This window comes from Gossypium raimondii, chromosome 4, assembly GCF_025698545.1.
Source record: "Gossypium raimondii isolate GPD5lz chromosome 4, ASM2569854v1, whole genome shotgun sequence".
NCBI lineage: Eukaryota > Viridiplantae > Streptophyta > Magnoliopsida > Malvales > Malvaceae > Gossypium > Gossypium raimondii.
The window spans coordinates 1,871,556-1,889,092 of record NC_068568.1 but is presented as its reverse complement, the minus strand read 5'-3'; the positions used below and the strand labels follow the sequence as shown (position 1 = coordinate 1,889,092).

Sequence of the window (17,537 nt, the reverse complement as noted above, 5' to 3'; positions counted from 1 at the left end):
TTATCCATAATATAATAAATTTAAAAATATAATATTTATTACACCATTAATTCAAATAATTACCTATAAAATAACAAACTTAAAATTGTCGGTGCATGAAATAAATTTACAGCCTCAATCATGATGGCCTTAGCTAAAAAATATCTAGAATAAGAACAAATTGGTCTGGACAGTCAAAAATTGGCAGCGTACGAGAATATAACTCTTGAGTTGACATATTATAATAGGTGGCATGAAGGAAAACATGCAGCAGCAATAGTCGACTGGTGAAGGCGAAGCTATTCTTGGTACTGCTAGCTCGAGCTCGACGTGTGATCAAAGATTACTTGAACATGTGGAGCCAGAAATAGCTAGGCATGAGAAGACCGTCTCCTACTTAAAGGCTCGGTTTAAATAAAAGCAGAAAGCAACCATGATAATATGATATACTTCATCCCTTTACCTCCACACAAATAAATTATCTAGTTCTTCCTCATTATCACTCTCATTCTGTGCCACCGGATGGTTACAATTGTACTTGAAATTGTCTAGGTTTCATAACTTGTGTTATTTGGAATCGACAATCTTTTGAAACAAAAAACAGTTGGGCTATAACATTGTTGATCTTGTGGATAAGTGTTGGCTCATATTTGAAGCATGATCATTTGGAGAAGCAAATCATTGCAGATTGGATCGACTAGGATCAAACAAATCGAATTCCTTGAATTGAGAAGAATGGATTGAAGGACTTGAAAACTTATATTAGATATTATTGAATTATCTTAAACTTTATTAAAATATTCTTAATAATATTTTTTAGGCTACTTTGATGAAGACTGTGATTGTAATTGATGTGTATGTTAACAAACTCAAAAATTCTACTCAAGACTTGCATAGAGAATTGGGAATTTAACATTTGATTTTTTTACTTTAGAGATTGCATTTTGTAGCTCCAACTCTTCAAAAAAAAAAATAGAACAAAGGTTGAAAAAATAGAAAAATTTCAATGCATTAGTAGTAGAAAATTCAACATCTAACTTTGAGAAGATTAGTATAATTTAACAAAATCTAAAGATATTGGAAATTGATTTTATGTTTCAAGTTTAGAACGAATTTAATTTTAATTGACTCATATTTGAAGATTAATCATTTAGAAAAGCAAGTCATTGGAGGGTTAAACAAATCAATTCCTTAAATTGAGAAGAATGGATCGAATGACTTAAAGACTTATCTTAGATATTTCTAATTATCTTGAACTTTATTAGAATATTATTAATGATGTTTTTAGGCTACTTTGGTGAAGATTATGATTGGAATTGATCTATATGTTAACAAGTCCAAAAATTCTTACATATTCAAGATTTGCATAGAGCATTGAGAGTTTAACACTTTATCTGTTCTTTGTGAGTTACTTTAGAGATTGCATTTTATAGGTAAAATAAGTGAGTCATTTGATTTTATAAACTAAGTTTTTCAGAGAAAAGTTTAGTAAATAGAGATTTAGATCTTAAGTGTACAGGTGAGGTTGCTACACTAGTGAGTAGTAAGACTTAAACAATTATTTTGCACGAGATAAAAGATAGTGCATTGTTGGTCTAAACAAGGTTCCTATGTCACGGGACTGGAACTTTCATCTCGCAATCTATGTGGCCTTAGGCGATCCTTTCGTTTCAAATACGCCTAAGTCAGCCTAACCACCACAAAGTGAGGATTCACAAAGAATTCCCCAATGCATCAATTTATATAGCGAAAATAACTTTAGCTAAGGCACAAAAAAAACAGAAACTCACAAAAAACTATGCATGAGAGGTGCTTAAGTAAATGATCTCAATTGTATTACTTTCTTTCAAAGAATACAAAATACAATGGATGCATGGATTCTAATGAATGATTTACAAGTGAGGGGGAGACTCTCTATTTATAGTTGAGCTCCCCCAAAACCAGTGGTCTAGATCGAGTTACATCGACGAATGAGATTAGTCTATCCCTAAAATCAAGGGATTTACAAGATTACATAATCTATTTACATATCTAATCTTACAAGATATGGCTCCCCTCAATCTTCTAAAATTAGTTTCCCTATTTACTAATGTAATAGACCAATTTTGGCCTGGCTAAAAAATCAAACAAAAATCAAATAATGACAAAAATGTCCAGTCCATTTACACGGCCCAAATGTCCATTAACCCAATGGCCCAGTACAAATGGCCCAAATACTTAGCCTAAACACAGAAACCCTAAGTGGTTAGCAGCAAATTGGCGCCGCATGCCCCACGTCACAGCAATCGCCCACGTTCAGCAGCTTCTGTGCACGCCGCGCATGACTTCTCGCCAGTGGTACCTGCAACAAGCCACGAACAGCGAGCGAGAGACGAATATAGCAGGAAATACGACAAAAATAGAAAAGTGGGGTATTGAAAAAGGTTGTATTGAAAATATTAAAAAATACGAAAACAAAGGGTCAAAAAATAATTTTGAAGGTGATTTTCTTTTTTTCTTTTCTTTGTTTATTTTTGTTTTTTCTTCTTCTTTGCAAAACAAAAAGAGCAAAAGGGGATATACTTACCTGCGCGGAGGCGAGGACGGAGCCCTGTTTTGCTCCGTCCAGATCGGAGCTAGTGTCACGGGGCTAGACCTTTCGTCTCGCAATCCGTGCGGCCTTAGGCGATCCGTTCGTCCAAACTCGCCTAAGTCAGCCTTTACGCCCAAAAGTGAGGATTCTTTAGAACTCCTCCAAGGCACCAACTTGTATAGCGGAAGCGATTGTGCCAAAAGAAGTTAAGCCAAAGAACAACAGAAAGAGCGCTCGCAAAGTGTTTGAGTAAATGCTCTCAATTCTTATTCACAAAGAATAATGAAACAATTCAGGAGTGAGTACAAATGAGGGGAGGCTCTCTATTTATAGTTGAGCTCCCCAAACCGACAGTCAAGATACAATTACATCGACGGATGAGATTTAACCATATCCCTTAATTTTAGGATTTACAAGATAAGCCTTATCAAATCTAATCTAATCTTTACAAGATATGATTCCCTCTATCTTCTAAGATTAGTTACCATATTAGCCTAAGTTGCCATCTCTTCACTATCGGGCCAACCAGGCTTCAATCTGACAGGCTTCTCCAATATCTCTTTGAATCGGGCCAGTTCTTGTGGGCCAAATGATCCCCATCTGAGCAACAGACCTCCATTGGATGCATTTGGTGCGCTGGTCACGGGCTTTGAACTGCGGCCCGTGACATTCTCCCCCACTCATTCTCGCAACGTCCTCGTTGCGACTTCCGAATGGCACTGACTTGATTCGCCCCGGTCTCGTCTCGACGCCTTAGCCTTTCCCTTCCTTCGGGACTCTTGCCTCGGCTTACGTCGCTTCTTAACTCGAGCCGTCCTACTCGCTGCATTTACTCTGGTCAACTGTCCCACATGCATCGCTTCCTTTTTCTTGAAGTCTGATGCACCACCCACCTCTCCCATAGGTGGAAGCCTTGTCGATGACTCGGCCAACTCTGACGCTTCACTCAACTTGAGCCTCATTGGTCCCAGCTTCACTATTTTCATCGCAACTCTTTCCTCTAAGTCCGATGACAAACTCACCTCTTCCTTGGGTGGAAGCCCCTCCGATGACTCACCAAGCTCAGACGTTGCCTTTTTGACTCCGGCTTGCTTTGGACAGTTCCGCAACTCATGCGGACCACGGCACAAGAAGCACTTTACTTGCTTCCTTTTGCTCCTCTTTGCCCTCTTGGCTTCGGCTTTTCCCTTGCTCGAACCAAGCTTCTTGGGTTCCTTGTCTGCTCCATCGTTCCCCTTGATGACAGACTTCTTCGGACACTTCCGCAACCTATGCGGACCATGACACAAGAAGCACTCCACTGGCTTCTTCTCGCTTTCGGCCTCCTTGGCTTCGACACCCCTTGCGCTCGAACCAAGTACCAAGGCCTTTTCCACCGGCTTCTTCTTAAGCGCGGATTTCCTCGGACATTTCTTTAACATGTGTGGACCGTCGCAAAGAAAGCATTTCAGCTTGTCTCTTTTCCTTTTGGGTTTCTCATTACCACCATTGTCGCCATTGCCATTGCCATCAACTCTATCTTCCTTGTGATCCCTTTCACATACGCCCCTTTCCTCGGACTTGGAAGACCCAAGCTTGTCTTTCCCTAGACTAAGCTTGACCACGGCCTCAACTACCGTCATGGCTTCCGACAGCTTTTGGACACCTCTTTGTTCCACCTCTTGTCTGACCCACGGCTTCAATCCCTTTTGAAAAGCAAGCAATGCCTCTCTTTCGGTCACCTCTGAAACTTGGAGCATGAGTTCCTTGAACTCTCGAACATACTCCCCCACTGTGCCTCGTTGCGTTATCCCTTACAACTTTGCCCAAGCTTCTTCCTCGGCAAACTCTGGGTAAAACTGTCCCTTCAATTCGCATTGGAACTCTTGCCACGTCCCAATCTCACCATGCCTTTTATCCGTGGTCCTACTCGCCACCATAAAAGCGCAATGTCGAAGAAACATTGAAGCAAGTGTTTACCTTAACCGCATCTTCCACGATGCCTTTGGCACTAAGTAGTTTTCCATCCTCCACAAGAAATTGTCCACATCACATGCGACCTTGTCCCCACAAACTCTTTCGACTTTGGGACATCCTCATTCTTGAGTCTTTGCATTTGCCACTCCTTTCCCCACTTTGCTTGACATAAGGCCGCTCTCCTCGAGCTTCTCTATTCTTGTGCTCAAAGCCCTCGTCGTGGCCACTTGCTTTCCTCCTTCAAAGCCATCATCATGGCCTCGAGAGCATCATTCTGTCTGACGACTTATCCTCGTGTGAATTAAACAACTCGTTTACCTTATCCATGGTGGAACCGAGAGACATCTTTACATAGTCTCTGGATTGCTCCTCCCAGTTTGCTATGCGATCCTCGAGCCCATCGAGTGCCTCCTTTACATCCTCCATGGAACCCTCGAGTTTTTCCACACGTTCCTCTACTGCTGATATTGTCTCCCTCAAAGACTTCCTTGCCCACCTTTGTTCGAATTCTTCTTTCGACATCCCAACGGTGCCTTTGAACCAACAACTCAGATATCACTTGGTTCAAAACTTGGCTCTGATACCACTTGTCACGGGGCTAGACCTTTCGTCTCGCAATCCGTGCGGCCTTAGGCGATCCGTTCGTCCAAACTCGCCTAAGTCAGCCTTTACGCCCAAAAGTGAGGATTCTTTAGAACTCCTCCAAGGCACCAACTTGTATAGCGGAAGCGATTGTGCCAAAAGAAGCTAAGCCAAAGAACAACAGAAAGAGCGCTCGCAAAGTGTTTGAGTAAATGCTCTCAATTCTTATTCACAAAGAATAATGAAACAATTCAGGAGTGAGTACAAATGAGGGGGAGGCTCTCTATTTATAGTTGAGCTCCCCCAAAACCGACGGTCAAGATACAATTACATCGACGGATGAGATTTAACCATATCCCTTAATTTTAGGGATTTACAAGATAAGCCTTATCAAATCTAATCTAATCTTTACAAGATATGATTCCTCTATCTTCTAAGATTAGTTACCATATTAGCCTAAGTTGCCATCTCTTCGCTATCGGGCCAACCAAAGCTTCAATCTGACAAAGCTTCTCAATATCTCTTTGAATCGGGCCAGTTCTTGTGGGCCAAATGATCCCCATCTGAGCAACAGACCTCCATTGGATGCATTTGGTGCGCTGGTCACGGGCTTTGAACTGTGGCCCGTGACACTAGATGGGGCTTCGAATCGTTTGAGGCGGCAGACAAGAGAATGGGGCATAGGGCTGTTGTTGTTTCAGAAGAAAAGGGAAATGGCTTAGGGTTTCCTGATTTAGGGTTTAAAATAGCATTTATAGGTGCTCGAAACGGCACCATTTAGGCCGGACTTAGTGGCTCCAAAACTGTGCCGTACAGGCTGTTGACCCGAGATCCGACCCGAACCAAGGACAGATCCGCGCGTTTCATCCTAGTGGGCTATTTGTGCTTTAATCCTCCTAATTTGTTCCATTGTTTTATTTTGGTTTTTTCTTTATTTTCAGAATTTGCCTCGTCTGTTTCCAATTTTATTGTTTTAATCCCCTTTAAAACGCAGCATTTTGAAGACAGGGGAATATTTCCCTTTTAATCCTCGCGTTATTTGTGCATTTTGTTTCAGCCCCCGCATTTTGATTTATTTCCATTTATTACCTTTAATTCTACTTTAAGTTCAAATTTAACCCTTATTAGGTTATTTTTATTTTTTTTAAATATTTGTTATCCCATTATTATTTAAATATAATTAATTTTGAATCTAATATTATTTTAATATTTATACTTCATATTATTTTAAACTTATCATATCGTTATTTAGATCTATCGAATATTATTTTTATTTATATATTTTTTATATATGCTTAATATAATTGGTATGTATTTTATTTTAATAGTCTTATTTTATAATGTATTTATTTTTAAAATTTTCTTTTATATTTTTACATTTTAAAGAATTATATGATAGTATTCTCATACAATATTATTATTATATATATAAAATCTCTATTTTTTATTCTATGAATATATTGTTAATTTTATATTATTATAACTATAATTTTTTCAGTTCCCCAATTCTAATACTTTTTTAAAGCTGCTTATATGTATATAATTTCATTCTTTAGAATACCCTTTCTATCTTTTGTATACTTCAACTTTTACATATTATTACATATATTATTATTTATATCGAGTTTTCACTTTATACATATCACTTATTAGGTTAATATATGTATATTATTTTGTATAGTGCTTATTTTGATTTTCCTCATATGCAGCATTTGTTTTAAAATTGGTTTAAAATTATTGTCTCACATAGTATTACTTTTAACTCAATTTTGGTTATTTTAATTTCTTGTATATTATTTATTTTAAATTTTTGTACATATACTTTATTGATTTACAATTTCCATTTCTTTCATGCCATTTGTTTTTATCTTGTACATTGGGTTTGCATTTGTATTAATTGACTCGTTTTTTATTAGCTTTTGAATGTTGATATTGATATTGGCATAATGTACAATTGAGATTATTGTTGCTATGTTTGTTTGTATTTATTTATTGATTATTCATTACTCATTAATGTATATTTTATTTTCGAAATATTCTTTTGCGTGGTACGTTGCCGTTCAATCACACTACATTTGTTTTAAAATTATGTTCCATTAAAGCATTAAAATCATCTTATTTCGTAAATTTTCAAAATATTTGGTATTCACTATTCTCGAGAAGGATTGTGCCCTAACTTACTGGGCTTCATATATATATTATAGTATCCTCTACTAAAGGAAAAAGTGTTGAATACTTCCCATTTTCAACCAACAAAATTAGTTGTTTGATGGAAGGATTTTGCGACAGTGACAACCACGTGCTTAATTTGCTTGCTCTTTAACTCCTCCCACTAAATATTAAATTCGACCATGCAATTTTTTGGTTCTTGGGTTGCACGTCACTGTAATAACATATATGACCATATATATGTACATATTGCACGATCGCTTCTCCTCTTCTGGCCATGTTGTGAGAGTATGAGAAAGTGAGTCAGCTAACTTGGAGAAGAATGGTATAATCTAAGATACATATTGGAGAATGATTATACCCTTATTCTCAAATTTTGATTTAGTTGTATTAAAATTTGATTCGAAATTAGCCTGAGCAAAATCAGAAATTTTATTTTGGAGGTCAAGATATAATTATAAAAGTTTGGAGGAAATAAAGTTAAAAATTTTGGAGGCCCAAATACCCCTCTATTTATATCTCCAATCAAGGTAAAAGTATTATGAGTGCATGTACCATGTCCCAGATTATATTATGGTCCCATCATTAGAAAAATGAGCAAATTGGTCCCTACACATTAGATGAATAAGCAAAATGACCTTCAGTTAAAATCATGCCATTAAATGATTAATTTGTGTTTTACCTACATGGCATAATAATAAATTTAACCCTCAACCTTTACACCTTTTTTATTTAGCCTCTACTATTTCATTTGCAACAAATTGTCTCTCGACTTTTTATTTCTAATTTATCACTATCTTATATTATATTTTCATGTAAGTGAAAAATACAAAATTCAAAAAATTTATAATCCCAAACATTATTAAAAAATAGAAATCCAAAAGAATTTCAATTTTTAAAATTTTAAACATTAAAAAACTTATATAAAAGACATGTTTATTTTATTTATCAATAAAGAAAATTCAAGTAAAATGGTTCCACATCTTCTTCTCGAAATCCTAACTATTCTTAGCATGATATTAGAGATCTCATTTGTATATTTAATTGTTGGAGACTCGAATGGTGGATATGCGAGCATGATAATTTATATGTTGTTCTATATCTCCATGAATCCAGGAACAAAAACTTTAACTCTTCAAATAAATCTTAATAAATCTTAGCTAGATGAGTAGATTTTATTGACAAAATAGCACAAAGTAAGAAAGGAAGATAACATTGATCCTGTCGAGGCCTATCGAAGCTGATCTAAGTTTTCAAAAGGAGAAAGCATGAAAGGATCATTTGGAATTTGCAACATGTGTATTAAGATAATTAGATTAAATTCGTATTTTAATTAAATAGAATTAACGAAAATTTTATACCTAAGCTACCATTGGAGTTTATTAAGATAAACAGGATGTATCAAATAAAACAACCGTATGCGCAAAAACAGAAGAGCCATGAAGTCCTAAGGTGGCAAGGTAAGAGAAAAAAGAAAATCCCATTTAAAATGGAAATACAACACTATCCTTAAACATTACTAATCCTGAGAAAATGAAAAACAAACAGACAATGCACAATACAAATATTAAATTCATATATATATTATGAAGCTCCACGGGTAGGATTTCTTTAATTTGTAGACCCTTATGAAGCTCACCGCCTCACTTCGAGTCTGTAGGTGGCGTTATCCCCTTCTCCGGCATAAAGAGTGAGCACTGCTCCCACATTTGATTCAACAAAACGGCGCCAGTCTTCGCCACAGATGCGATACCTGCTTCCGGAACGTTTGCAACGAACACTGAACCGTTGAGATCCGACGGCAACCTTGAAACCATGTGGAAATGGAGTGTCAACATCCCACCCTGCTGCATGGTGTGTTGCAAGAGTAACGGTCCCTATCTCCTCCATTTCTTCAGCTCCCCAAATAAGATACGACTATGATTGCACTTCTCAAATCAACTTTAAAGTTGTGCGATTGAATAAGGAGTGGGGTTAATTTACCACCCTCCCTCCATGGGATGGGAGGGGTTATATAGGTGAATGAACCACCTCTACTTGCTCGATGCAGCATTCTTGCATAGCGAGAAAAAGGCCAAATATCTTGCGGCATTCTTGCATATACTGCAAATCTTTCTAGCTTCTTTGTTTTGGTCATCGCGAGAAGGACAGCTAGATGTTCAACCTTAATTCACTTGGCCAAACACCTAGCCTCAATTTGGTAGTGTTGCGCAAAGCTTTTTCTCAATTGACAGATAAAATCTCAGAGAGAAGGAGATATGGGAGGCTCACCAGCTTGCTCGAGAGATGGTGAGTTTCCAAAGCCATTATAATTGTTATCTTAAAGCTCACGCCAAAAAACATGGAGAGCGAGTTTCATTTTTCAACGCCCATATATATATATATTATAGTATCCCACGAGAAAACCTCTCAAATAACACAAGATGGCTATTTTGCTAGTGAGATGCTCAAAATACCCCGAACCCATTGCTTATTATGATTATTTTAAAGATGTGGTCTGCTATACCCTCAAAAAAAAAACAGAGGTTCGAGATTCATGTTTTCAAAATGGTATTCCGTTAAAATTATGCCATTAAAATGCTTATTTTGTGTTACATGTGTGGCATAATAACAAATTTAACCCTCAACCTTTAGAATTGGCTCTCAACTTTTAATTTCTAATGTATAACTATTTTATCTTATATTTTCTTGTAAGCGAAAAATACAAAAATATAATGGAATTGATGTAGTTTGGTTCCACAAGTTCAAAGATGTATATGTCCTTTAATTCAATATGGGAAGCAGAGTAGGCAGCATGTTTATGTTCCACCATCAGTTTCCCGAAGCCATGCCACTCTATTCTTTATTTATTACTCGAGAAGTCAACCTGCATGGCATGTTGGCTGAGTGAGAATTGCGGCATGACCTTGGAATTTGGCATAAGACATTATATTTCACGTTCCTCACTGGCCATGCTAACATAGATGTTAGGTGTCAAAACATTAATGTAACACTCTTGAGTTTTGGTTCCCGAAATGTCTCTGCCTGTACCACACATACCTAACCCGAAATGAGTTTAATTGTTATTGAATTAGTAATTTAATATAAATATATATAATTATTATTTAACATATATAATTAATATAATATTTTTTATAACATAATATATTCATGCCGAGTTTGAGCAAAAAATTTTGTCCAAGGCCCAACTTGATTGACATTGACATTGTTGTCAGTGCATGAGGACATAATAATAACCTATTTAAGGGTTGGAAAGAGATTGTGGGTAGTTCTAGGCATTTTATAAAAAATAACAGATATAATAATAACCTATAATGAAATTAATGTTCAAAAACATTTATCTAATAATAATTTATTAAGAAATAAATCAATACACAATAATAATTTCATTTAATATTAAAATATATAACTTAAATTCAATATTTTTTTCAATTATTTTCTTCAAAGTATTTAAATTCTCTTTATTTTTAATACCTAAATTGCCTCTATTTCTAATTTCTAAACCCTAAATTTTTCTAATAGGGAGTTAGTTTTATATGTTATATAGATTTACTTTTTAAATTCACCCTTAAATCTGGGCATATAAAGTAATGAATGCATTCACTGTTAGAGCAAGTGAAGTTGTTCAAATCACAAATACATGTATGAGAAACCACAAATATCAAATTATTATAGCATGAACTGTTCAAGAAATCACAAAGTAGAATCAATCATTACAACACAATCAGAATAAAAACTAATAGAATTCAAACTAAAGCTAATAAATTGGACGAAAACCTACTACATGACAACCGCACATAATGGGGCTCAAAGACTCGTACAACAATTACACATGGTGGGTCCTAAATTTTGTTTAGATAAAATAAACCATTATGATTGGCCCTTCATGCAGCAAATTGGTTCATTTTATTGAAGCACAAGCTATGGAATTTCAAGAACAGCTTCATTTTGCACTTGCTTTCACCAAAACCATTGCCATTTTAGTGGTCACCATCCTCGTTAAAGGCAAAAAGAGACAAAAGAGGAAACCCCCAGAGCCAGATGGGGCATTACCTTTTATTGGTCATCTTCATCTTTTTGGAAACAACCAGCTGCTACATAGGATATTTGCAGACATGGCTAACAAGCATGGACCGGCCTTTTTGATCCGTCTCGAGATTCATCGAGCACTTGTGGTGAATAACTGGAAAGTTGCAAAAGAATGTTTCACGACCAACGATAAGGTCTTCCCCACACGTCCAAAGTCTATAGCCATAAAGTATATGGGGTATGACTATAAGATGTTAGGCTTTGCTCCTTATGGACCTTATTGGTGTAATATGAGGAAACTAGCAATGGTTGAGCTCCTCTCTAGTCGTCGGCTCGAGTTACTCAAGCATGTTCGCGACAATGAAATCGGTAGCTTTATAAAGGAATTGTATAAGCAATCGGTGAAAAACGGAGGAGTTGCTCTTTTGGAAATGAAGGAGAGAATTGGTGACTTAGCAACCAATATTATAGTCCGAATGGTTGCTGGCAAAATATATCATGGTACTAGCGAGGAATCGAGACGATTCCAAAAGGCCTTGAGTGATTTCTTTTATCTTGCAGGGTTGTTTTTGGTCTCGGATACTATTCCTTTTCTCGGTTGGCTTGATGTTGTAATGGGGAACATAGGCAAAATAAAGAGGACAACAAAGGAATTGGATTTTGCAATAGGAAGCTGGGTAAACGAGCATCGCGAACGGAGGCTCGACAAAGGCATCGAAGGGAACCAAGATTTCATTGATGTCATGTTGTCTATCATGGATGAAAACAATGTACCTGTAACACCCCTTACCCGTATTCAACTCCGGAATAGGGTATGAGGTATTACTAGAACACTTACACATGTAAACATATTAAACCGAGTTACAAAATTTCATTCAAATTTAAACTCTTCAAATTTTTAATATGCTTTTATAATTCTTTACAACATATCCTCAAAATATTATATTCATAACAAATAGGGCCTACGAGACCCGATACTTACTCATGTAATTCAAAGCTCCATTTCCATTTTATTCAATTCACAATCTTTCATGTTCACAATTCAAATCAATTTCTCAATCCAATACATATATATTTCAATACCACACTCTCATACTATGAAACTTTAATTTTCCCATATGAGCTTAAACCATGATCATCACATATCAAAGACAAATGGTCTTGACATTTTCATCACATAAACCGAATTAATCAATGCAACTCAATGATATAATCATCCATATATCATTATTATCACACACACACACACACATATATATATATATATATATATATGTCATGACTAAATTTCTTAAACATTTGATCAATTGCTTTTCAATACCGTAATAGTTCCTTCAGTACCAATACGTATTTACCATTCAATTTAACATTTACCGATTATAATCGGCCATATGACCATTATACACAATTCTTTCATACATTTTATTGTCCTCCTTCTCCTCTCCATTCCACATCCTTTATGTATAAAACATGCTTAAATAGCATTATACATAATTTCACTATCCACTTATATTTAAATTTAAAACTGTCTAATCGAGTTACAGTCATCAAATTATTTTTATCTGGCGGTACAGAGCTCCGAATTAAGTTCCACTAATTTTCCCCGAAACTAGACTCACATATATTCTTTCCATAAAATTTTCAGAATTTTTGGTTTAGCAAATTAGTACAGTTTATTCTTTAAACTCTCCCCTGTTTCACTGCTCAACAACTCTGACTCCTCTTCACTAAAAATTGTTTATCTCTTTGTACAGAATTCAAATGATGTTCTCGTTTGTTTCTCTTGAAAATAGACTCAATTAGGAATTCAAGAATGTAAATTAAAAGCCATAATTATTTTTGTACAATTTTTAGTGATTTTTAAAATTTAGAACAGTGGATTCCAAAATCATTCTAGGTCTGTCTCACTAAAATTCAAATATCTCATAATATAAAACTCATTTGCTTGCTCTATTTCTATTATGTGAAAATAGACTCATTCAGCTTCAATTTAATATATTATTCAGTCTCTAATTCAATTTCCACCATTTTTGGTGATTTTTCAAAATCACACAACTGTTGCTGTCTAAACTGTTTTATTGCTAAATGTACACTTTCATAATTTCACTTTTTCACTTTCAATCACAATTCAATTCAAAATTCACTTTTCCATTTCTAAGTCGATATTCAATTCAATTCCACACCTATATTCATTAATCAATTACACTTAGTCAATTTCCTGATGAACACTTCAGAATAATAACATATACACGGTGGATTCAGCACACAGCAACCACCCTTTGTAATCAATTATACCGGTTCACATAGTAGCATGCACATAGTACTACACAGGTGACCATCACTATCCGATACACGTAGTAGCCTGGACATAGTACTACACACGTAATCGAAGCTATCCGGTACGCATAGTAGCCTGCACATAGTACTACACATGCGACCTATCATTCTGATACACGTAGTAGCCTACACATAGTACTACACACGTGATCAAGTTTTACGGTTCACGAAGTAGCCTTCACATAGTACTACACACGTGATCAAAGCTTTTCAGTACACATAGTAGCCTTCACTTAGTACTACACATGTGACCATTATTTATCGATACACGTAGTAGCCTTCACACAGCACTACACAAGTGACCAAAGCTTCTCGGTACACATTGTAGCCTTCACTTAGTACTACACATGTGACCATTATTTATCGATACACGTAGTAGCCTTCACACAGTACTACACACGTGTTCATCGATACCTTACTCAAATCTTTACCGTTCCGACAGTTCCACAAAGATTCTTACTTCCCAATAATTTACAATTTCTTCATAACACATTATAATACCAATCTTTCCACTCAACTCCATAACCAATTTAATAATTCGATTTGAATCACTTCAACCATTACTTTCACTTTCACATAGTGGCCTACACACAGTCCATACCACATATGTAATCATTTCTGTTACTTCATTCAAAACACCCATTTTTATTCTGAATGTTCAATCGGGAAATTTCTCAAATTTTCTCATTTTTTTTCTTTTTCACTAATCAAAGTCAATTCCTTGTCTTTCTTAACTTATAATAACATATTTAGCTTATATAACATTCACATTATTCAATCCAGTCCAAAAATCACATTTTGGAAAAATTACATTTTTGCCCCTAATGTTTCACAAAATTACGATTTTGTCCCTAGGCTCGGAAATTAAACTTTATTTATTTTTCTTATGTAATATAACATGCTGAACATTTTTCCCTTCTACAGAAACATCAAATTCTTGATCTAAAGTGCACTTATGAACATTAGGTATTTTTATCGATTAAGTCGTTTTACTCGTTTTCGCTGAAAATCGCTTAGCAAAAATCGTTTAACATAATTCTAAGCTTCATATTCTATCATGAAACATCAAAATTCACACTTTTCATCTATGGGTAATTTTTCAAACATAAATTCTAGCTCGAATTAATGGTAGAGATAGCTTAAGCAAGTTATTGGGATTCGAAAAATACAAAGAACAAGAAAAACGAGGCTAGAACGGACTTAGCATGAAGCTTGGAAGATGAACAAACCCTAGCCATGGTGTTCCCTTGCTACATACGGCCATGAAGAAATGAATTGAAGAAGATGATAATTTATTTCATGTTATTTTGTCTTTATTCATTAATTAAGGCATTTTACCAAAATGCCCTTAAATAGCTCACTTACTAACAATGTCTATTTTTGTCCATAAATAACCAATAGTCTAATTACTATTTAAGGACCTCCAATTTAAAATTTCATAATAATTAGACACCTCTAACTTGTAGAACTCAACTTTTACACTTTTTACAATTTAGTCCTTTTGACTAAATTGAGTGCCCAAACGTCGAAATTTTCGAACAAAATTTTCACAAAATCATTTCATGAAATCGTAGACCATAAAAATATAAGAAAAATAAATTTTTCCTTGTCGGATTTGTGGTCCCGAAACCACTGTTCTGACTAGGCCCAAAATCGGACTGTTACAGTACCAACTCAAGAGGTTGATTTTACCATTAAACCTAATTGCCTGGTATGTTATTGTTAAGTAGAATCATGTAGTTTATAGGCTATAGCATTATCTTTGATTGGGAAATGGTGATTGTAGAGTCTTGCCTTGGGTGGCATCGGATTTATACTGCAAGAAGCATACACATCGTAAATAGTGCCTCAAGATAGTTGGGTCTGCCTAGCAGTTACGAATAGAGAGTTATACTTGATAAGTTTATGACTTAGTTCTCTAAGTTGTCGTCTAGATATGAGAGTCTCAATCTTGAGAGAGCTTGCTCCCTCTGCTTCACGGTGCGCCCTCTCTTAGCTATGGTTAATAGATAGAGGCCTTACGCTTCTCTCTATATATCTCAAACCTAGAAAGTTTTTGAAGAACAAAGGAAAAGATTTTCTGAACAAATGCTAAGTTTTTATAACTTTAAATGAAATTACAAAGTAATAAATAAGTCTCTCCCTCCCTTCCCAACTACTGCCTAATAAGAGACATCTAAGTTCCTTATATAGAGGCTCGGGTGCTTCATTGGGCCCCATCGACAACCTGAATATAAGTCACGAGAGTCTTCTTTCACAACAATCGATAAAGATGGGTAGGCGTGTGCTTCCTAAAGACGCTTTTCCCAGAAATAAAAATTTAAAATAAATACAATTAATATGCTTTTAGCTGAGCATCTACAACTTTTATCTCATGACCCTCTTTACATTTTTATAGAGGCCACATATTGTTCTAGGGCTCCATCTCGGTATTCTTCGTCTTGGGCTTCTGAAGCTTTTGTGCTTTCTGGAATCTTTTCTATTATGTTAGCCCGACATGCCATCTCGAGCCACCATTGATCCCATCCTTCAGAGGGCCTCTCATCAAATTGGTTTAGCCCACTTATGACGGTTGACAAGTCTTGTTGAATTTCTGAGAGTCTTTCTATTATCTTGTCTTCTTTTGTCATAGGTTGTCCGGCGGTGGCCCCGGCGTATGAGATCACTTCTTCTTTATGCTTGGCCTCTTTTTGGAGATCTTCCATCCTTTTTATGAGCTCTATGTTCCTTGCTCGTTCGGTCTGGAGTTGTTTTTCCAGGAGGAGCTGTTGTTCTTTGTGTTTTATAATTTGATCTTGGAGTGTTGCCTTTTCTGCCGGAGTTTCCATTTCTAGTTGAGGATTTTCATATATTTCTACCCATTTAGTCTTGAGTTTCTCTGATACATTATATTTGTGTCCAAGGTATATCTGGGCATCTTTGTATGCAGCTGATAGAGAGTTGTATTTTTTATATTTTGGGTTTTTATGAGATTTTGTATAATGGATAATTTCAGTCCATTCTTTGTATATTCCTTTATAGTCTCCTGTGAATAAGATATAACATATCTCATTATTATGGATGTTATGAAAATATAAGGAGAGCCCATTAAGACAGGCTATTTGGTGTTTGATATCTCCCTTTTTATGAGCTATGAATATATTATCTATGAGTATTCTTTCTGCAGATGTTATAATCGTATTCTCTGTCAAGTTAAATTCTTGACTAGAGCCTTTATAATCTGTGAAGGTAAGTTTCTCTGAAAGTATAAGCGGCTTTCCCGTAGGTTTCCAGAGGTTTCTTGCTCCTTTTGGAAATTCTTCTGAAGATGTATAGGGGATTATAGCTTTTGTTGTTGGTTCTAATCGAGAAGATTCCAGGAATCTTCCTTGTCTTTGAGTGGTCATTCTGCAATCAATATCCATTAGTAACTTTTATTCGAATTGTAATAATCTAGATAATATATCTACTATTTTATAATTTTCTCCTATAATATGTTCTATATGATGTTTTAATCCTTTTCTATTATATAACTAGTTAGATTATGCCATCTATTAAGAGAAGATCTATTCTTTTCTGTTTTCATTTTGTTATAATATTTTACTATTGCAATACAATCAGTTCTTATGTAAATTCTTCTTTTCCTAGTATAAAGAGTTCGAATGATTCTAATGCATATCTTATGGCTAGTAATTCGACATCTATGCTAGCTGTATTCCACTTCTCTCTATAAGACCCTGATCAGTATCTACGTATTTTTTTCTTCTCTTTTATTAGATAGCTTATGTCACTTTTTATATCCATTACAATAGGTGTTATCATTCAATGGTTTGTAGTTTATTACCATTCTGGGTTTTTTCCGTACTTGTTCTGAATGATTATTAACAAAAAATAATGCACACCTATGTTTTGATTCGCTTCTTCGTATTAGTTC

The 17,537-nt window shown here is 35.4% G+C and overlaps 1 protein-coding gene across 1 annotated transcript; it reads left to right on the top strand.

Moving 5' to 3' along the window:
* The first annotated feature begins 11,130 nt into the window (after positions 1–11,130).
* Positions 11,131–15,464, top strand: LOC105779149 (cytochrome P450 CYP82H23). The gene is made up of 2 exons (XM_052629872.1): positions 11,131–12,063; positions 15,411–15,464. The coding sequence occupies exons 1-2, from the start codon at positions 11,131–11,133 to the stop codon at positions 15,462–15,464; spliced, it is 987 nt and encodes a 328-aa protein (XP_052485832.1).
* The last annotated feature ends 2,073 nt before the right edge of the window (positions 15,465–17,537 follow it).